Here is a 20,150-nt window from a genome sequence, read left to right on the forward strand (position 1 = left end):
ATCATCACACCCTTCTAGACATTCGCTTCACTGAACGACTTTCTCGACTTCCTTCTCAATTCTTACCCATTGACGACAGTCCTCATCGTCTTGTTTACCTCGAGCTAGACGACATCACCGACTTCGAATAGCGTCTCGTCCGTCGACGTGTTTGTCCGCGCCGGACATCACGAACCCAATCCCATCACCATGGCGAGCGGACGCATGTCCATGTACTCGGTGGCCTCCGAGGGCATGGGAGGTCCTCGTGCCGGCCAACAACCCTCGCAGTTTTCCACCACGACCCTCCTCAACGCCATTCACAATATTTACCTGTCATCCCAACCCTTCAAGTTGGACGCTGGCTCCAGCCTTGTCGTAAACACATGGCTCACCGCAGCACAGGCCGGACCAGACGGAAGAACAGGAGGCACCATAGATCCTGCCCTCGGTGCCAGAGCATGGGAACATGCTCGCCGCCGTGCTGAGGATGGCTGCATCATTCTTGGGTAGGCTTCAAACCCCAATCAACAGACAACAATTGCTAATGCTGCTTAGTTCCCTTCACACATCGAGCCCCTCGGTCCTCACGCCTTTCCTCTCATCTCTGCCGCTCAACATCCCGTCATCCGTCTACAGGTCACTCGAGGCCATCCAGCCTTTCCTGAGATGCTCCACCCCCTACAACCCCTCCGCTTCCAGACAGTCTGCCCTCGGCGTCACCTTGACGCTTAACTTGACCGGTAACTTCCAGGGAGCCGCCATCGCCCTGTCTCAGGGCGGCATCGATACCGCAAAGGGGCTGCTCAATATCCCCTCTGAACCGGGGTACCGCGCCTTTGACGTCTTTTACTACCTATTGACGTCGGTCTCTACGCCCGCCGAGAGGGAGTTCTTGGGCCTCAAGCCCGCCTCCAGCTATGCCCTGCTTGCGAGATCCGGCACATACGACCCGCCCTCGTACCTCCCCACGGCTGACGATGCCGCTGCTGCCGATGACTTTAGGACCGCCCTCAAGGACATTGGCATCAAGGGTTCTGCGTACCGCAACCTCATCTCTACCCTCGCCGGCCTGCTCAAGCTCGGCGACACGCTCGACTACAACCTGGACGAGGACGTGTTTGACGAAATCTGCGAGGATGTGAGCGGCCTGCTGGGCATGGATCCCGAGACCCTTGCCACGCAGTGTACAACGCAGGACCGGTCAACGCTGGTTGGCGGTCTGTACGAGGCGTTGGTCGACTGGGTCATCTCCAAGGCCAACCAGGCGATCTCCGCGCAGATGGCACGTATCAGAGACGGTACCGAGTCCATCGCAGGTGGTGCCCGCACGCCCACATCCAACGGCGACGGCGACACCGTCTGCATCACCATCTTGGATGTCCCCGACCCAACCCTGGGCAAAGCCTTGACCATGCGTGGCATCTTTGACGACACCGTGGGCATCAACTCGGAGATGATTGCTGACGGCATCGAGGCGTCTCCCGCCGGCAGCACCGTCGTGCGTGAGATGCAGACGGCCATTGCGGAAGTTGGCCACGAGCTCGGCATCATGTCTGGCGCCGCCGGCAAGGACCGCCAGCACGCGCTCGAGAAGCGTGAAGAGGTTCTCGAGAAGATTGGACACTCTGCCGATGACGACGCGTTCCTCAAGAAGCTGCTCTTCCCGGTCTCCGGCCAGGGCATCAACCTCGGAGTTGCTGGACGTCTCGAGCTCGCAACGCTTCTCAGCTCCAGCCGCGTGTGGTACCACCTCTCGATCCACCCCACCGACGACTCTCCCGCCAGCTTGGCTGCTTTGCCTTCCGTCAACTCAGCCTGGTCAGCCGGCACTGTCTCCCGCCAGCTCCGTTCCTGGAGGCTGCCCGAGTGGGCCAACAGGCGAAACAAGAACCTGGACTTCACCGCTGATTTCGACATTGACGAGTTTGTCCAGCGATACGCTGCGTTGGGCTGCCAAGACGGCCGCGAGGGCATCGAGACGTGGATCCTCGAGCGCGGATGGACCAACGGCGAGGTCATTGTCGGTAAGGAGCGTGTGTGGACACGTGAGAGCGCTTGGTGGGAGGCGGAGAGCATGCTCGACATGAAGCCCCTCGATAACAACCTCCCCGGCATGGGCAATGTCCTGGCCGTCAACAACCTCGAATCAGGCTACTCGGCAAACGGCAGCGGCTACTTCCCAACGCCCATGCTGGACACGACACCCAACGGAAGCCGTGATCACCTCATTGCCCACCAGCGCAATGCCAGCCAGGGCAACCTCTCCCAACACACCCTCGCTCACAATGCCGCGATGCGTGCTCCTTCCGTAGCTCCTTCGGGCATGCGTCCCGCGCAGAACGGAGACTATGGTCTCGGCACCAAGGGTGACACCTACAAGGGCCAAGTCTTTTACAACAACGAGGGCGAGTTTGTCGGCCAGATGGACCCCGAAATTGCTGACGGCAAGCACGTCGAGGAGAAGACCATGGACAAGGATCGCCGCCTCTGGGTTGCCATTGTGTGGTTCTGGACCTTTTGGATCCCCTCGCCTGCGCTGCGCCTCATCGGCCGCATGAAGCGTCCCGACGTGCGCATGGCCTGGCGTGAAAAGTTCACCTTGGTCTGGTTCATCGTGCTCATCAACGCTGCTATTGTTTTCTGGATTATCGGCTTCGGCAAGCTCCTGTGTCCCAACTTTGATAAGGCCTGGGATAGCACGGAAGTCGGCACGCACCAAGGCGAGACGGATTTCTACGTCAGCTTCCGCGGTGGCGTGTACGATGTCTCCAAGTTCTGGAAGACGCAGCACTCCGACACCAACATTGAGACGACCAAGGCCAACATGATTCAATTCGCCGGATTGGACATGGACGACTACTTCCCGCCTCCCCTTACTCTGGTGTGCCCCGGTCTGGGAATCGCCTCGTCCACCGCACTCCAGGCCAACACCACCCCCGAGTACACCATTGGTATCCACAAGTCCGGCTCTCTGGCCGATGACCGTACGAGCGCGCTCGGCGACTCTGATTGGTACAGCAAGAAGCTGCTGCCGCGCATGAAGGAGTTTTACAAGGGCGATCTCGTCTGGGACAAGGGCGACGTCAAGTCGGATGGCCAAGACAACAGCCACATGTGGGTGATTTACAACGGCGGCGTCTACGACTTTACAAACTACTACCACACCCAAGACGTCTTCAAGCAGGTCGACACGTACAAGTTCCTTAACACCAAGATGATGAGCGCTGTCGAGAACAACCCGGGTGAAGACATTACCGACAACTGGAACACCATCATCAAGGCCGCTGCCAGCAACTCGACCGAGAACACCAGCGTCCAGAACAGTCTCAACTGCGCAAAGAATTTGTTCTATAAGGGTATTCCAGACTTCCGCTACTCCGCTAGGTGTCAGGTCAACAACTACATCATGTTGGCCATGACGATTATTCTCTGCGCCGTCATTCTCATCAAGTTCTTGGCTGCTCTGCAGTTCGGTTCCAAGCGTCGCCCCGCTCCTCAAGACAAGTTTGTTATTTGCCAAGTGCCGGCCTATACCGAAGGCGAAGACTCGCTGCGAAAGGCGCTTGACTCTTTGACGGCCCTTCAGTACGACAACAAGCGTAAGCTCATCTGCGTCATTTGCGACGGTGTCATTGTCGGTGAAGGCAACGATCGTCCTACCCCCAAGATTGTCCTGGATATCCTCGGCGTCGACCCCAAGGTTGACCCGCCCGCGCTGCCCTTCAAGTCTGTCGGCACGGGCAGCGAGCAACTCAACTACGGCAAGGTGTACTCTGGTCTGTACGAATTCGAAGGCAACGTCGTCCCCTACCTCGTCATTGTCAAGTGCGGCAAGGAATCCGAGCAGAGCAAGGCCAAGCCCGGTAACAGAGGCAAGCGTGACTCCCAGATTCTGCTGATGAGCTTCCTCAACCGCGTCCACCACCGTTCTCCCATGTCCCCGCTCGAGCTGGAAATGTTCCACCAGATCAACAACATCATCGGCGTGGACCCCGAGCTGTATGAATATCTCATGATGATTGACGCCGATACCTGTGTCCGGGAAGACTCGCTCAACAGACTGGTTTCCGCCTGTGCCAACGACGCCAAGATTGCCGGTATCTGCGGTGAGACTGGTCTGCAAAACGATGACAAGACCTGGTGGACCATGATTCAAGTCTACGAGTACTTCATCTCCCACAACCTGGCCAAGGCTTTCGAGTCTCTCTTCGGATCCGTCACATGTTTGCCTGGATGGTATGTACCCTCACTTCTAACTTGCAGGACCAAGCTAACCAGTCAGTTTCACAATGTACCGTCTGCGCACCGTCGACAAGGGCAAGCCGCTCATTATCTCGGACAACATCATCCGCGACTATGCCGTGTGTGACGTCGACACCCTCCACAAGAAGAACCTGCTGTCTCTTGGCGAGGATCGTTACCTGACGACGCTCATGACCAAGTACTTCCCGTCCATGAAGTTCAAGTTCATCCCCGACGCGTACTGCCAGACTGCCGCCCCCGAGTCGTGGAGCGTTCTGCTGTCCCAACGTCGTCGCTGGATCAACTCCACCATCCACAACCTGTTTGAACTGATGAAACTCAAGGAGATGTGCGGTTTCTGCTGCTTCAGCATGCGCTTCATCGTCTTTATTGATCTCTTTGGTACCATTATCCTCCCGGCGACGACCTTCTACCTCGGCTACCTCATCTACCTCGTAGCTAGTAGGACCGGACAATTCCCCATGATTTCCATCATTATGCTCGCCGCGGTGTACGGTCTCCAAGCCCTCATCTTTATCCTGAAACGGCAGTGGCAGCACATCGGATGGATGATCATCTACATTCTCGCCTTCCCCATCTACAACTTTGCGCTCCCCATCTACTCCTTCTGGAACCAGGACAACTTCTCGTGGGGTAACACGCGTATCGTCATTGGAGAAAAGGGCATGAAGAAGCTCATCGCCGTGGACGACGAAGGCTTCGACCCCCGCAGCATCCCGCTCCAGCGCTGGGACGACTACGCCATGATGAACAACCTCCCCGGCCGCCGCGGCGGCTACATGGAGAAGGCTGACATGGGCTACGACGACCAGTACGAGATGGACGAGATCCGCTCCGTCTACTCGTCCGTCCGCCAGGGCTCCGTTCTCACGGGCATGAACCGCAACAACCACTACGTCCCGCCCCAGTCGCCCGCGCCGTTTGGCGGCATGGCCCGCGCCTCGGGCGCCACGAGCCCCTACCACCAGGACCAGCACATGGCCAATCGCCAGTCCATGGTCTCGCTCGGCGCCCACGACATCCACCGCGGCCAGACGCCCTACCAGGACTTCCCCAGCAGCCGCCCGAGCGTATCCAACCTCCGCGGCCAGGCCAGCGTCTCCCCCGGTCTTGGCGTCGGCAACAACCGCTCGCAGTCGGCCCTCGGCATCAACCGCCAGCAGGCCGGCGCCGCGCAATCGACGTCGTCCTTCGACTTCCAGCGCGGCAACATGCAGGGACCCGACGACGGCATGATCATTGACGCCATCCAGGGCGTTCTGCGCGAGGTCGACCTCGACACGGTGACAAAGAAGCAAGTCCGCGCGCTCGTCGAGCAGAGGCTGCAGACGGGACTCGTCGGCGAGAGGAGGACGTTTATGGACAGACAGATTGACAACGAGCTGGCCAACATGTAGACTGTGTACGTGTATCGGCATCTTAACGGCAAATCGTACATAACGCGGGCCAGCTTTCATCTCTGTCGTATAATGAGGGCATTTTAAAACAAAAACTGGGGGCGTTGCGAATCTAGGGGCATGTCTTGGATACAAATCTTGTTTACAATGTTTCTTTCTCTTTATTTGGGGGCATATCGTAGTTCTTTGGCACCACATTCGCGGATGGCTTCCACCGGATAATACATCTCCTAGTAGTTCAAATTAATCTTTATGAGACAATGGACCTTCATTATGAATCGTGTGAACTGGATTTTATTTTCACTCCTGTCTACTCATGTTCTCCGCTCCTGAATCTTGCCAACGCCGTTGAGCCGCAGGTAGACATCGGTGCCCCAGCCGTACAAGCTCTGCACAGCAATCCCACCGCCAAAGTACTCGGCGTACGCCCGACTCAGCGGCAGACCGTACCCGAGACCCGCAATCGAGCTCCCACCAGCGCTCGCGCTAGAAATCACATTTAGGCCACCATCATCGGACCCGGGAAACTCGTCGTCATCGGAAAAGGTGGTGAAGGAGTAGGACCAGATGTTGGGTAGCACCTCGGGGGAGATGCCGCCGCCGCGGTCGCGGATGCGAATCGTCACGCCGGGGACATTATCCTCGAGCGGCTTGATGGCGTCGCTCCTGAACTCGCCGCGCGTCTCCTTGGGCACTTCAATCTTGAGGTGCTGGTTTGGTCGGGGCGGCTCCGGGGCGATGGTGACGACGATGGGCTCCTTGTTATCCCTGGCTTCCACGGTGGCTCGGAAGGCATTCTTGAGGAGTTCGGTGACGATGTATTCGAGGTGCATCGGTATAAACGCAAACGTGGTGTCGGGCTCGCCGTCGATGACGAGCTGCGGCCGTACGCCGTACCGCAGCTCGCAAATATCCGCCACGAAGCCGGCACAGGACTCAATGATGTGGGCCGGCTTGAGGGCCGTGTCGATGACGCCAATGTAGCTGGGCTGCTCCGGGCACGGGGTCGGGCTGGCCTGGGGGTCAAAGTGAGGCTGGGAGCTGTAGTGCAGGGCAATGTGCTGCTCGGCGACGAGGCGAGTGCCGATGCGGGCGCGGAGGTGCTCGTCGAGGAAGCGGGTAACCTCTTGCGGAGAGATGTAGCGGCGGCACTCGAGGAAGCCACGGGCGAGGATGGGGATTGTGTCGGTGTGGGTTGCCACGAGCTCGGCGAGGACCTCTGTGAAGCGTATCTCGTCGTCGAGGGTGCGGACAGCGCTATCGCCGCCCTTTGTCCACCAGGGGAGGAGGGTGGAGAGGGAGTGAACGTAGTTGTTGTAGATGCGGCTGATGTTGGGGTTGGAGACGACAATATAGGGTAGGTTGCGGAGGGCCTGGATGCGGTGGGCGAGGCGGATCGGGAGGAGGGAGAGGGTGAAGTTGGCCGAGGATAGCAAGGACTTTTCGCTCAGAGGAGGGCGGCCGTGTCTTTCGATGTTAGTGCTTGGATTGACATTCGAAATTCAAAGAGTGTCAGTACTTGACCAGGTCGGTGAGGCTCAAGGGATGCTGCGTCTTGTTGGCGAGCTGGACAATCTCGTGGTCGTCGACGCGGGACAGGTGGTGAGAGGAGCCATGGCGGTGACTGTGACGGTGACCATGCCGAGAGGAAGAGAGCAGACGAGTGTTTGAAGGAGTATGGAGCTGTGCGAGTATCCTCTGGGGCGTCTTAGGCCTCAATGGTCTCGCTATGGGTATCATGGCGGCATTGTCGATGTTGCAAAGAGGAGTGATACGGTCAAGGGGAAATCCGTTGGGGGAGGTTTCTGGTGCACAGGCAGTAACAGCAGCGGAGAGAGCATGAGATCATACGCTTTGGGACCTTTGCGCGTGGTTTGTGCACTGTCCTTTTTGTGGGGTTCCCAGTGGCTACCGACGGCCCCTGGGTGAGGTGGTCCGGGCTCTCCATGAGCCCCGCGCCGGGGGTGGTGAGACACTTGGACCTCTGTCGGCGGGGGCCGATTCCAAGCGCTTGATGCTGTTACGGAAGGTACCTCGTTTGTATGGATGAGGACCTTTATGGCAAAAGAGAACATGTTTGCCTAGCTGCCCTGACGAGGCAAGTTGCTACGAGCCAAGCGTCACAAACAATAAAACTAGTAAAGGAAGTGAAGCGTAAACCATTAAGAATCTCGTGAGTCTAAGGTATGTAGTGGATCAAGTACAGCTTGCCAGCCCCCCGCTCGCGATACATCCCTCTATTGCGTCTTGACCTCCTGGTCCTTCTCGACGTGCTTGACGTGCTCGTGGCTCTCCAGAGTTGAGATCTGGTCCTCGGGGAACTCGACGCTGCAGTTGGTAAGTCATCTGTACTGCTGAGGGACATGGGGGAGAGCGTACGAGAAACCCTTGATCAGGCTGTACTCGTGGCCAATCTTTCCTCCCTGGTCGGTGGCGTGCTTCTTGGCACTGGTCTGCTGTTAGTTCTTAGATCTGTATCGTCGTGGAAGAGAAGACTTACGCCGCGACCTGGTCGGCGGAGGCATCCTCCTTGCAGGTGACCTGGGAGAGGTTAGCTTGCTGGACGGTGATGGTGGTAATCAGTGTAAAGGAGCTGTATTCACAATGTAGGTAGGCATTCTGATGGATGTGGTTGGGTTTGTATGGTGGGAGTTGTAGTTTGTGGTTGTGCAAGAGCGAGGTTGAAGTTGACAAGCTCCCAGGTTGGACATAGGCCGCCAGAGTCTCTTTATAACCAAGCCGGCAGGACTCATGCCTGCCCGGTTTGCTAAGGGATGTGCTACCTTCTAGACGGTACACACCAGTGACAGTGACGGGATGGGTGTGGGAACTCGAGGTGGGCTGCCTACTGCGTACAGCCGGGAACTAACAGTGACGCGGAAAAGGTTCGTGGGTGGCCCAGCGAGTGGAGGGAAAGGTCCATGCAACCACAGCAACTACCTATCTGGCTGCCCTGGACCGCGTGGGTGTGGACGCCTGTGTGGTACGTAAAGCAATGGATGGCACCAGCATCTGCTTGCTTCCTACTGTTCAGGAATTGCTCCCCTTATGCACACGCAATACGTCATCCCACCTTTGCGCGCCTCTTGAGCCGAAAAGGTCGCCTCCATCTGCCTGCCAGACAACCAACAAGTTATCCCTCAGAGGCATCTATGGCGCATAGAGCGCATCCACAACACGACCGACGTGCACAGCCGAGATAAGACGCGAAAAGACTGACCAGATCTGGCGCCTCATGCATCTCGTTTCTTCACGCATCATCCTGCCGGCGCGCGCAGAGGATTGCGGAGCCTTGGATTGTCTTGTGACTTGGCCCAGAAACCAATCAATGCGTCCCCAGCCATCTCTCACCATCTCCCACCACCGGGTCGTCATCGCCATGCCGTCATTGCTGACCTAACCCTCTGCCTCCGTTGCTCTACCTTTTCGATGTACCTCTGTTCGTAACTGAAGGTACCGGTATGTATGAGTCCTTGCCAACTTCGTGTCGTATACCACCACCTCCTCATCCAACGTGGTCCATGACATTCCACAAAACAACCAGATACAATAAAACATTGAAGAACCGGAATCGTAAAGACATCATCGTGTAAAGACCATGCCGCAAACTGTGATCCCATATCGTGGGGTCGGCTCAACGACGATCTCCGAGGGAGGGGCACAGAGGGGTAACACGAGGAAGTGGGGGCGCATACCGTCTTATCGATAGGCAGATTAGATAAGCCAGACCCACAACAAATTTTTGATCGATAGCAGTCGAGTCGCGAAGCGCTGCGACGAAAGAAAAAAAAAACCCAAGGCCCGTCTTTCGTCGTGTAGCTGCAGGACCTCCCAACATCTTTGGGCAACGCCGTCATGGAGGACCAAGTACACAAGCCTCACCGCAAGGCGAAGGACAAGAAGGGGAAGCAAAACACTGGGGGTGAGTCTTCTGTACTTATGACCACCCGCCAATTCGAATACTGACGAGCGCGCAGAGAAGAACCCAAAGGCCTTTGCCTTTTCTAACCCCGGAAAGCTTGCCAGGTCGGCCGCGAGATCTTCAGATGTGCGGCCCTTCCTCTTGCTCACATAGCATACCAGCAACTGACTTGTACCTTTACAGATCAAAGAACGACGCTTCCATGTCCCGCAAGTCGACCGCCTCCCCGACGAGCCGCCACCGAGGCTGGTCACCATCGTGGGACCCCCCGGTGTCGGCAAGACGACCCTCCTCAAGTCCCTGATCCGACGATACGCAAAGGAGACCGTGTCCGACCCCCAAGGCCCCATCACCGTCGTCACCTCCAAGAAGCAGCGGTTGACCTTTGTCGAGTGCCCCAATGAGCTCGAGGCCATGGTCGACATGGCCAAGATCGCCGACATTGTCCTCCTCATGATTGACGGCAACTACGGATTCGAGATGGAGACGATGGAGTTCCTCAACATCCTCGCCGCTACCGGTATGCCCGGCAACGTCTTTGGCATCCTCACGCATCTCGATCTGTTCCGGAAACCCCAGGCGCTGAGGGACGCCAAGAAGCGACTCAAGAAGAGGCTGTGGAGCGAGCTGTATGCCGGCGCTCACCTGTTTTACCTCTCTGGTGTCATGAACGGACGTTACCCCGACCGCGAAATCCACAACCTCTCCCGTTTTCTGTCCGTTATGAAGAACCCGCGCCCCCTAATCTGGAGAAACTCCCACCCGTACACCATCATCGACAGCTATCGAGACATCACGCATCCCACAAAGATTGAGGAGGACCCCATGTGCGACCGGTCGATCGTGTTGTCGGGATACCTGCGCGGCACCAACATGACGCAGCAGGGGCAAAGAGTTCACGTTCCGGGACTGGGCGACTTTACCGTGGCGAACCTCGAGGTCATGCCCGACCCGTGCCCGACACCCGCCATGGAACAGGCCCTCGCCAAGGTCACCGGCAAGACGACACGACGACGCCTGGATGAGAAGGAGAAGAAGCTCTACGCTCCCATGTCCGACCGCAGCGGTCTCAAAATTGACGGCGACGCCATCTGGATCACGAGGGAAAAGGGTTTCACGCTCGACAAGGACGCCGAGGACGGCGAGCGCGGCGAGGGCGAGGAGCTCATCGTGGGACTCCAGGGCGAGCGGAAGCTGCTGGGCCAGACCGAGGAGTGCGTGCAGCTCTTCCGGGGAGGCGAGCAGCTGAAGCAGGTGGCCGAGGAGGAGGACACGGGCAGAAAGACGCAGCGCCACGCACGCTTCGCAGACCGCGACGAGGAATCCGACGCCGAGATGGACGACGACGAGGGGTTTGTTAGCGGGGAAGACGAGGGCGAGTCCGACGTGGAAGAGGAGTTCAACGAGGGCAAGCTGGGCAAGATGTTCCGGAAAACCGCCGACAAGGACGCCCAAGAGGACGACATTGCCTTTGCCGACAGCGACTCGGACCTCGGCTCAATATCGGGACTCGAAGACGAAGATGAGGACTCGGAAGAGCACATGGACGACGAGGACTTTGACTCAGACGAGGAGGCGGCGGCCATGAAGTGGAAGGAGAACATGGCAGAGCGCGCAAAGAAGCTCCACGGCAAGCGACGCTCGTACCACACACCGGACCTGGCCAGGTTCATGTACGACGAGAAGCTGTCGCCCGACGAAGCGCTGCAAAAGTGGCGGGGCGAGGATCCGGAAGAAGAAGACATCGAAGCGGACGAGGACGACGACTTCTTCCAAAAGTCCAAGCAGGACAAGGAGGACAAGGTCGAGGACAGATCGATACCCGTGTACGACTACCAAGATCTGGCAGCGAAGTGGTCGCAGGCGGCGGCCGTCGAGGCTCTGCGGAAGCGCTTCACCACGGCGGGCATGCGTGACGACGACGGGGATGACGATGACGAATTTGACGGCATCGACGATGATGAGGAGGACGAGGACGATGAAGGTGACGGTGTCTTTGAGGACCTCGAGACGGGCGAGCAGCACGGAGGGGACGCGGAGGAACCCACAGAGAAAGAAGCGTTTGACACGGAGCGCGAAAAGAACGCGAAGCGCAAGGAGGAGCTCAAGCTACGCTTCGAAGAGGAAGACCGCGAGGGTTTCATGAACGACAAAGCTAACGCCAGGCGGGAAGGCGCGGCAGGCGATCAGGAGTTCGGCGAGGACGACTGGTACGAGGCGCAAAAGGCCGTTATCCAGAAGCAGCTCGACATCAACAAGGCCGAGTTCGAGACGCTGGACGAGCGGCAGCGGGCGGCCGTCGAGGGCTACCGCGCCGGCAAGTACGCAAAGATTGTGCTCGAGGGCGTCCCGGCCGAGTTTGTCGAAAAGTTCAACCCGCGCAACCCCATCATCATCGGCGGCCTGTCCCCGACCGAGGACCGCTTCGGCTTCGTCCAGGTGCGCATCAAGAAGCACCGCTGGCACAAGAAGATTCTCAAGTCCAACGACCCCTTGATCTTCTCCCTTGGCTGGCGTCGCTTCCAGACCATGCCCATCTACAGCACCTCGGACTCGCGGACGAGGAACCGCATGCTAAAGTACACACCCGAGCACACGCACTGCTTCGCGACCGTCTACGGCCCGCTCATCGCGCCCAGCACGGGTTTCGTCTGCTTCAACTCCTTCTCGCCCGAGAACCCGGGCTTCCGCATCGCGGCGACCGGCACCGTCCTCAGCGTCGACGAGTCAACCGAGATTGTCAAGAAGCTCAAGCTCACGGGTACCGCCGACAAGATCCACAAGAACACGGCCTTCATCAAGGGCATGTTCAACACGGCGCTCGAAATCGCCAAGTTCGAGGGCGCCGCCATCAAGACCGTCTCGGGCGTCCGCGGTCAGATCAAGCGCGCCCTCTCCAAGCCCGAAGGCCACTTCCGCGCCACGTTCGAGGATAAGATCCTCTACAGCGACATCGTCTTCCTCCGCGCCTGGTACCCGATCAAGCCCCACCGTTTCTACAACCCAGTCACCAACCTCGTCGGGTGGCAGGCGATGCGTCTTACCGGCCAAGTCCGCCGCGACGAAGGCATCGACACGCCCCTCGAGAAGAACAGCCAGTACCGCAAGATCGAGCGCCAGACGCGGCACTTCAACCCCCTCAGAGTCCCGCGCGCCCTGGCCGCCGAGCTGCCCTTCAAGTCGCAAATCGTGCAGCAGCGCAAGCAGAAGAAGGAGACGTACATGCAGAAGCGCGCCGTGGTGCTCAACAAGGAGGAGAAGACGGCGCGCAACCTGCTGCAGCAGCTGTCGACGATCCGCAACGACAAGGTCGCCAAGCGCGCCGCCAAGAAGGAGGAGAAGCGCGCAGAGTACCGCAAGAAGATTGCCGACTCGGACGAGAAGAAGGAGGCGCGGGAGAAGAAGGAGAGCAAGGAGTTTTGGCGCAAGAACGGGCGGAAGCGCCAGGCGGCCGACGATGGAGGCGGTGGTGGCGGACAGAAGCGCAGCAGAAAGTAAATGTTCGGAACACGGAAAACGGGAGACTAAAAAGCAAGTAAGAGAGAGAGACAGAGTATGTGTAATCAAGGGCGCTTGGCTGTCATTTGCATTAGACGGCGCAGGCTGTGAAGCCTCTCAGTAGGGTATCTAACTTCAAAATCATTTCCTTGATACGTGCCCGTCGCTTGTGTCTAGTTGCGCCTTGTTTTCTTCGTATACCACCAAGCCTCTGATGGCTATTGTGAGGACCTCGCTTCACAGTGATTACGAGGCCGGTGACTTACGGCACAATACTCAAAGTACTCAGCCTTGGTGACATACGATGCCGGATTCTCCAGGACTCGTCTACCTGCCAGCCCAATTAACATCATCATACGCTCAAACCGTCGCCATTCTCGTCTTCACCATGGCCAACTCGGAACTCTTGGCCCATGTGCCGCTCGGGGTCTGCCGGTAGCACACAAGCTTGCCATCATCACCAGTACTGGCCAGGATCTGTCCGTCATCGTCAAACCCGACGCGCCAGACGGGCGTGCGGTGGCTGTCGAGCTTGGCGACTTCCTTAAAGACGTGCTTCACTTGGCCCGGCTGCCCCGAAAAATGCCGTTCCGCATGCGAGCCAGACTTTGCCAGGCTTGCGCTGAGTCCCGATTGATGCTGCTGTTGCTGTTGCTTGTCGTTCGTCTGCCCTCCCGCCTTTGCCGATGCTTGCGCGTAGTGATTTTCGTGCTTGGTGAGCTCCGTCGTGGCCCACGTCTTGCCGTCGTCGGCCGAGTGCGGCGTATCGATGCGGAACACGCGCACGCAGCCGTCCTGGCACGCCGTCGCGATGGTGTCGTACCCTCGAATGTTGCCCGTCGCCCACGCCACGTCGCGCACGAGGCCGCGGTGGACGCCGACCTCGACGGCAAGGTAGAACTCTCGTTGTGTCTGCGCCACGCCATACGAAGTCGCAATCACGTCCCTCGAGCGGTAGATCTTGACCGACGACATGCCTGCCACGACCAGCCCCAAGGAGTCGCTCGCCACACCCGCCCGCAGGGCGTTGTAGCACGGGTCCAGGTTCGGGTCGAAGCGGACCTTGAAGCTAATCTCCTCGCCGCGGCTCGGCTTGGGGCAGATGCTCAGCTCGTCGATTTGTGTGTATTCCGACATGTTTTCGGGCTGTTCATTCTCGTAGACCACCAGACGGCCCTCGGTGGAGAGCAGGGCGAGGTACGTGTGCCGCGTCTCTTCGTTGTGTTTCATGGAAAAGGAGCGGTAGGGGTATTTGGGAGAGCGCATTTCGTAGGCGGCTTTGCTCGTCGTCGCGCGGCTGCTGGCGCTGAATCGGCGGCCCGGTGCTGCTGACGGGTCTTCCGCCCACAGCTTGAAGCGGCCTTCTATGCCGAGGGAGGCGATGAGGTTCGGGTAGACTGTCGGGGGGAGCCATTGGAGCTGGGGCGAAGAGGCAGAGGTCAGCGATTTCGTTTTGCTTGCGGCTCCTGTGTTCATACCTCGAGGATCTCGCCGCCGTGGGCACCCCATGTATCGCAGTGGTGCCAGACGCCGTCCTTGTGCCGGTTGAAGACCTTGATCTTGCCGTCTACGGACCCTGTCGCGCACCGGTCGCCGTAGGCGTTGAAGGCAACGGCCTGGACGAGGTCCTGGTGTCCATGCTGGAGGTTTAGGTCGAATCCGGTCTTTTCTTCGGCAATTGCAGGTACTTCGTGAGGGTACGTCGCCATCTTGCGCCGAATTGGGTGATGGGGAGCTGGTTACAGTACTCGTACAACGAGGTCGTGGTGTTGTAGATGCGACCGAGTTGAAGGTCGAGCGAGGGAGCTCTGCCCCGCGCATTTAGCTCCGGTACGTACCGATCTGGTGACAACCTCAACTTCAGTCAAACATACAATCAACAGAGGGCCAAAGGCCAATCTGCAATTACAAAGGCGTCTAGAAGTTGGAGAATAATGAGTATTGACGGATTTCCAAGTTTATTAAGCCTGAAATACAGACAGTTGATCTCACGACAACCCAAACCATGTCTCTGATGTACCAAGACATAGCGACACAGAACAAACAGTCCAAACACACGCTCCAGGGTCTCAATCAGTCATTGAAAGTGTTGAAGAACAATGCAAATTCAAGGCTATGCTGTGTCATTTCATCTAAATCAAATACCACCCATGTTAATTACCCCCTTCAACGCTGATGCGCAGCTCCTGTAGCTTCTCATAGAGCGCCGGGATGCCTTTCCCAAACGCAAGCGAATGCGGTACATCCTTGAGGGGATGGACCGGTCCGTAGCTGACATTCTCAACAGTGACCAACAAATTGCGCACAAAGTTGCCGTCCCAGAGATTTTCTCGCTGCGGGTAGTTTCGCAGCACCCCAAGGGCTTTCCCCTGGATAACGGGATCTTGACAGGTAACGAGTATAAAGTAGAGAGGCGGTATAATCCCGATATCGAGCGTAAACGACCGAGGCATTGCCCCAGATTCGCGCTGCTTGGCAACCAGCCCTTGGTGTAGCAGGGCAGCTAGCGACACGAGCTCCGCGTGCTGGGCGACAACGTCGGACGATTGCTGCCTCTGGTGCGGCTTCTGATGCAGCGTCTGACATATCAGACGGGCGCACTTGTAGTGGAGCATGTCGAGGCAGATAGAGTGGTGCTCTTCGGTACCGCTCGCGGGGGCTTGGGGCCTTTCCATGAAGCGTTGGAAGAGACCCGTCAGGTGATTGCCCCGTTCCATGAGGATCTCGTGCTGGCGGTGCGGTACGGGGCGAGCCCAGAACTCGTCGTCGCCTTGTTGCTCCTTTGTCAACCAGACCAGGGCAAACACGTCACGCGTGTATTGCACGATGGCTCGATGAGCATCCGCTATGGTCTCGAACTCGTTCAGCAGCGTGTCGTCGAGCTCTCTCCCCTCATAGAGCTTGATGGCGATAACGGGCTTGAAGTTCTCGGCAAAGAGCGCGCACGAGATCTCCCAGGTGGCGAAGAGTCTCAGGATGTAGTCCATTGACAGGACGTCTTCCGAGGGGTCTGCGCTAGCATGAGGGGGCACAGCGTCTCGCAGCTCATTGAGCTTGCTCATGGGAAGACTCTCAATGATGCGCAGGCCATTCGAAAGATGTGTCAGCGCTGGTCGCCAGTTATTCCGCAAGGACTCGATGCAGACAAAGGACACGCAGCAGAGGAGAGTGACGGTGATCCTGTCCTTCATCGGAACGTGGGCATAGCTGGAGAGCTTGGACATGGAAGTGCCGTACTGCTGGATAGTGAAGATTTCGAGCTCGCGGGGAGGCGCCTCTCCGCCACGAGGAGGAGCTGTCTGATACATGTGATGGGCAGAGCCGAGGGCGACAATGGCGTGCTTCACGGCGTCGTCCGAGTGGCTTAGCTGGGTTGCGAATCGGCTCCAGAAACTGGTGAGATTTGTGACATGGTTGGAGAGGCCGGCCTCTGCCATGCGGCGGAAGCGGTGGAAGTAGACGCGCTCCGTGTGTGTACCGTCAATGTCGGCAACGAGGGGACGCAGCAATCGAGGGTTCTGGCTCTCAGACAAGACTCGGATGAGTAGAGCCTGGGGAACAAGAGCATCGCTGTCTCTTGGCCGAAATGGCAAGCCTTTATCGTAGCCGTCGCAAGCCCGGCCTGTTGACGTGCAACGCGAACAAGCGGGCCGCTCCTCTCCGCACTTGATGCGTCTGATTCTAGGGGTCGAGTTAGTATCGGTGGGGGGCCAAGCACAAGTTGAGGTCTTACTTGCTGCCACCGAGTCAGTTAAGGTTGATCACAGCGGTTCCGAGAGACTTACCAAGTCAGACAGCCGGTCCGCACTTTGGGCTTACTTGCTCTTTTTCGCTTCGCGGTGATGATTGCCTTCTCTAGCGTAGGCGTGGCAATGCCGCTTTCCTGTGATGTAGATGCCATTCGTGACGAAGCATCCGGCAGATCTAGTAATCCCGGGCTTTGTCTGTTTATTTAGGGCTGAGATGGGTTGCGTAACGGCGCGATGGGCTGATCAGTCATAGCAATCATGGAGTAATATGACGAGAATCTCCTCCTCCTTGTCCATGCCCGATTGAGTAGCATTGGCGGCGTGCTCGATGCCAAGACAAGATCAGGATGCCAGTCCGAGCCGTCGTTGAAGTTGATGTTGACTATAAGGGACCAAAGCTTGTGGGCTGGACAGTAGACTTTCGGGCAAAGGAGGCTACCCGCGGTCAACCGCAACGCGCAGGCTAATTATATTTGATGAATGGGGCGAATCCAACTCAAGGTTGACGCGACTCGGTCATTATCCGTTGTCGTTACTGGCGTGGAGTTTCTTTCGTCTTTATTTCTGGCCCCACCAACCTCGCCGACCCTCCGTCGAAGGCCGGTGTTCGGTAACTTAGCAACGGACTCGATAAATGAAAGCTGAAGAACTGCGACCAGATTAGGAGGTGTGTTTGTGTTTGAATCCGGGTAGTTGGGACGAAGACGAGAATCTATACATAGCATGCCCTGTAGAGCTATTCCCGTTGTGGCCTAGAATATTGCTTAGTTGCTGCCCACCCCGCAATTCAGCGTTGTTCAACAGCAAGTCAGCTACAGTTCGTGAATCATCCAATGTATATTCACCCAGCATCTCGAATACACCACGACTGACAGCCCTCATATACCCCTTCAGGTCCATTCCTGTCACCAGCCAGCAAGCGCCCCTTTGGGGGTCAGGTCAAAATTGGCTGAGTGGTGGAGTGGTTGAAGTCCACGAACAGCCTAATCGGTGAAGGCTCAGAGGTCCCGAGTTCGAGTCGACATAATCCGAACATGTGCACCAAGAGATGTAGCCCCCATTCGCCACCGGGGGGGTGAACTCTTTTTAGTTCTACCTCAAAGTGAGACTGTCCAATTGTAGTGTAGATAGGGCCGCGCGATGGCATAACAACTTATTATTACCTACCCTGATCTGTATATATTGAATTTATGTCCATACTCTAATCGTTATCATTACTTCACCCTCATTCATCTACGCGCCCATGTCTCCTGGCCTCAGCTGGCTGGCACGCTGCTTGGCCCGTTGCTGCTTCTTGTTCTTCTTGATGTTCTTCCACTCCATAAACAAGGCGCAGATGAGCGTCGCGAGAGACAGCCCCATACCGGCCAAAAAGATGCGCGTGCAGGCGTAGTTGTACGCTCGGACAACCGCGTCCAAGAACTGCGCCGGCACAACAGTGTGAAGGTTGGTGGCGCCAGTGTTGACGATGGCTTGCGCAGACAGCCCCGGGATGCCCGAGAGCTCCGACACGAGCAGGTTGCTGAGGATGGACTGCCCAACGGAGACGAAGACTGCGGCTCCCAATTGCTGGGCAAAGAAGCTGATGGAGACGCCGGTCGACACGTCCTCTTTGGGGAGAACCGCCTGTACCGCGAGCCCAACGGTCTGCATGCCGAAGCCCAGGCCGAATCCGGTCAGGAACTGGTAGCCGATCCAGTGGCCGGAGCTGATGCCTGGTTGGAAAGTGCTCATCAGGCCCAGGCCCACGGACATGATGCAGGGGCAGAGGATCATGGATGGGACGTAGTATCCAATCTTTTGCGTCGCGCCACCGGAGATGATGGAGGATACCACGATGCTGAGGACGAGAGGGATGGTGTAGATTCCCGAGTTGACCGGGTTGGCTCCCTGCACAGCTTGGACTGGAGGTTGTCAGCACGTATCCATTAATGTTGATCGCATTACTTACACCAGATGGGCAGGTAGTACACGGCCAGCATCATCGAGCCGGCCAAGAACAGCATGAAGAAGGCACCCGCCAGCATGGTTCTTTGCTTGATGATCCTGACAGGCACAGTGGCGGTCTTGGGCATAAAGACCTGCACGGCAGCGAAGGCCATGAAGGCAACGCCAAAAACGACAAACAAGGCGATGATGCGGCCGTCGTTCCACGCGTACTCTGATCCGCCCCACTCGAGCGCCAGAAGGAGGGATACCACGGAGGGGACGAAGAAGAACGTTCCCAAGGGGTCGAGACGCTTAAAGTGTTGGAACAGCGTAGCCGGCTCTTGAGGCTGCCGCCTGGGAGCCTTGAGCATGAAGAACAAAAAGACGAACGCCACGCCTCCAATAGGGAGGTTAATGTAGAAGCACCATCTGCGTCTCGTCAGTTGCGCCACAGCCCATAGGCTTCTGAAGCACATACCTCCATGTGACGTTGCTCGTGAAGCCACCGCCAACCAAGGGTCCAATGACAGACGCCAGACCGAACACCATGCCAAAGATGCCTTGGAACATGGGTCTCTTGTGCAGCGGGATCATGGGAATCATGACCATCATCGCTCCCGTAAAGATGCCAGCCGAACCAACACCGGCAATGGCTCTGCCCGCAATGAGCACCGACGAGCTCGGCGCCACACCGCAGATTAGCGAACCAATCTCAAAGATGAGGATGCTTCCAAGGAATGCTCTACCGTTGTGTTAGCATGCTTACAGAGTCAGTGACCATCGAGACTCACCCCCTCAGGCTGTAAAACTTGTAGATTCTACCAAACACTAATTGCGAGGCCGCAGTCGTGAGCATGTACGCTGAACCGTACCAGCCAATGTCGCCAAGACTTTGAAACTCATCAGTGATGCGTGGGATGGCCGTGGCAATGATTGTGCGGTCCAGAGCAACGAGAAACATTGCTACAAAATTGGACAAAATGACGAGCCAAAAGGTAATGGTTTTCGGCTTGAAGTTTTCCTCGGCTTCATCGAAAACGGGCGGGGGCCCCGTGGATGGTCCCCCTTCGATATCGGCCTTTTCATCGACGTCGTCGTCGACGTCTGGCTGCTTGGCCACATTGTTATGGCTCTCGTTTGCTGATATCGCCGAGGACTGAACTGTTGCCTTTTCTGTTGGTCTCTCGCTCTCAATTTCGGGTTCGATGGGCTTCTCCTCGGACGACTTCTTCTGCTGCCGCTCGTCGCTTTCTCTCGGAGTCAAGGTCCGCGTGGAGCTGTTGGACGTCTCCACCTCACGGGTCTTCTCTGAGGCAGTATCGCCCTCGACGGGCCTCGCACCTGCGTCCGCCATGTTGAAGCTGTCGTGAGGATTTGGGCAGCTGGAAGATTTCGAATGAAGCCACGAAA

General features: G+C 57.5%; 6 protein-coding genes across 6 annotated transcripts; 2 read left to right on the forward strand and 4 right to left on the reverse strand.

Moving 5' to 3' along the window:
* Positions 1-189: 189 nt before the first annotated feature.
* Positions 190-5,642, forward strand: CPAR01_15842 (chitin synthase; the record flags this gene model as incomplete). Its single annotated transcript, XM_060500089.1, has 3 exons — positions 190-488; positions 538-4,218; positions 4,265-5,642. The coding sequence occupies 3 exons, from the start codon at positions 190-192 to the stop codon at positions 5,640-5,642; spliced, it is 5,358 nt and encodes a 1,785-aa protein (XP_060341278.1).
* Positions 5,643-5,956: 314 nt separating this feature from the next.
* Positions 5,957-7,382, reverse strand: CPAR01_15843 (uncharacterized protein; the record flags this gene model as incomplete). Its single annotated transcript, XM_060500090.1, has 2 exons — positions 5,957-7,109; positions 7,162-7,382. The coding sequence occupies 2 exons, from the start codon at positions 7,380-7,382 to the stop codon at positions 5,957-5,959; spliced, it is 1,374 nt and encodes a 457-aa protein (XP_060341279.1).
* Positions 7,383-7,879: 497 nt separating this feature from the next.
* On the reverse strand, positions 7,880-8,260 carry CPAR01_15844 (peptidase inhibitor I9; the record flags this gene model as incomplete). The annotated part of the gene is made up of 4 exons (XM_060500091.1): positions 7,880-7,970; positions 8,022-8,090; positions 8,143-8,183; positions 8,246-8,260. 4 exons carry the CDS (start codon positions 8,258-8,260, stop codon positions 7,880-7,882), a joined length of 216 nt encoding a protein of 71 aa, XP_060341280.1.
* A 1,237-nt stretch (positions 8,261-9,497) lies between these two features.
* On the forward strand, positions 9,498-13,062 carry CPAR01_15845 (AARP2CN domain-containing protein; the record flags this gene model as incomplete). Its single annotated transcript, XM_060500092.1, has 3 exons — positions 9,498-9,564; positions 9,620-9,690; positions 9,748-13,062. 3 exons carry the CDS (start codon positions 9,498-9,500, stop codon positions 13,060-13,062), a joined length of 3,453 nt encoding a protein of 1,150 aa, XP_060341281.1.
* A 360-nt stretch (positions 13,063-13,422) lies between these two features.
* On the reverse strand, positions 13,423-16,499 carry CPAR01_15846 (nuclear pore protein; the record flags this gene model as incomplete). Its single annotated transcript, XM_060500093.1, has 3 exons — positions 13,423-14,481; positions 14,541-14,797; positions 15,224-16,499. 3 exons carry the CDS (start codon positions 16,497-16,499, stop codon positions 13,423-13,425), a joined length of 2,592 nt encoding a protein of 863 aa, XP_060341282.1.
* Positions 16,500-18,044: 1,545 nt separating this feature from the next.
* Positions 18,045-20,094, reverse strand: CPAR01_15847 (major facilitator superfamily transporter; the record flags this gene model as incomplete). Its single annotated transcript, XM_060500094.1, has 4 exons — positions 18,045-18,715; positions 18,763-19,169; positions 19,219-19,482; positions 19,532-20,094. 4 exons carry the CDS (start codon positions 20,092-20,094, stop codon positions 18,045-18,047), a joined length of 1,905 nt encoding a protein of 634 aa, XP_060341283.1.
* Positions 20,095-20,150: the final 56 nt, after the last annotated feature.

This window comes from Colletotrichum paranaense (genome assembly GCF_030867605.1).
Source record: "Colletotrichum paranaense strain IMI 384185 chromosome Unknown Scaffold_21.1, whole genome shotgun sequence".
Classification (NCBI taxonomy): domain Eukaryota; kingdom Fungi; phylum Ascomycota; class Sordariomycetes; order Glomerellales; family Glomerellaceae; genus Colletotrichum; species Colletotrichum paranaense.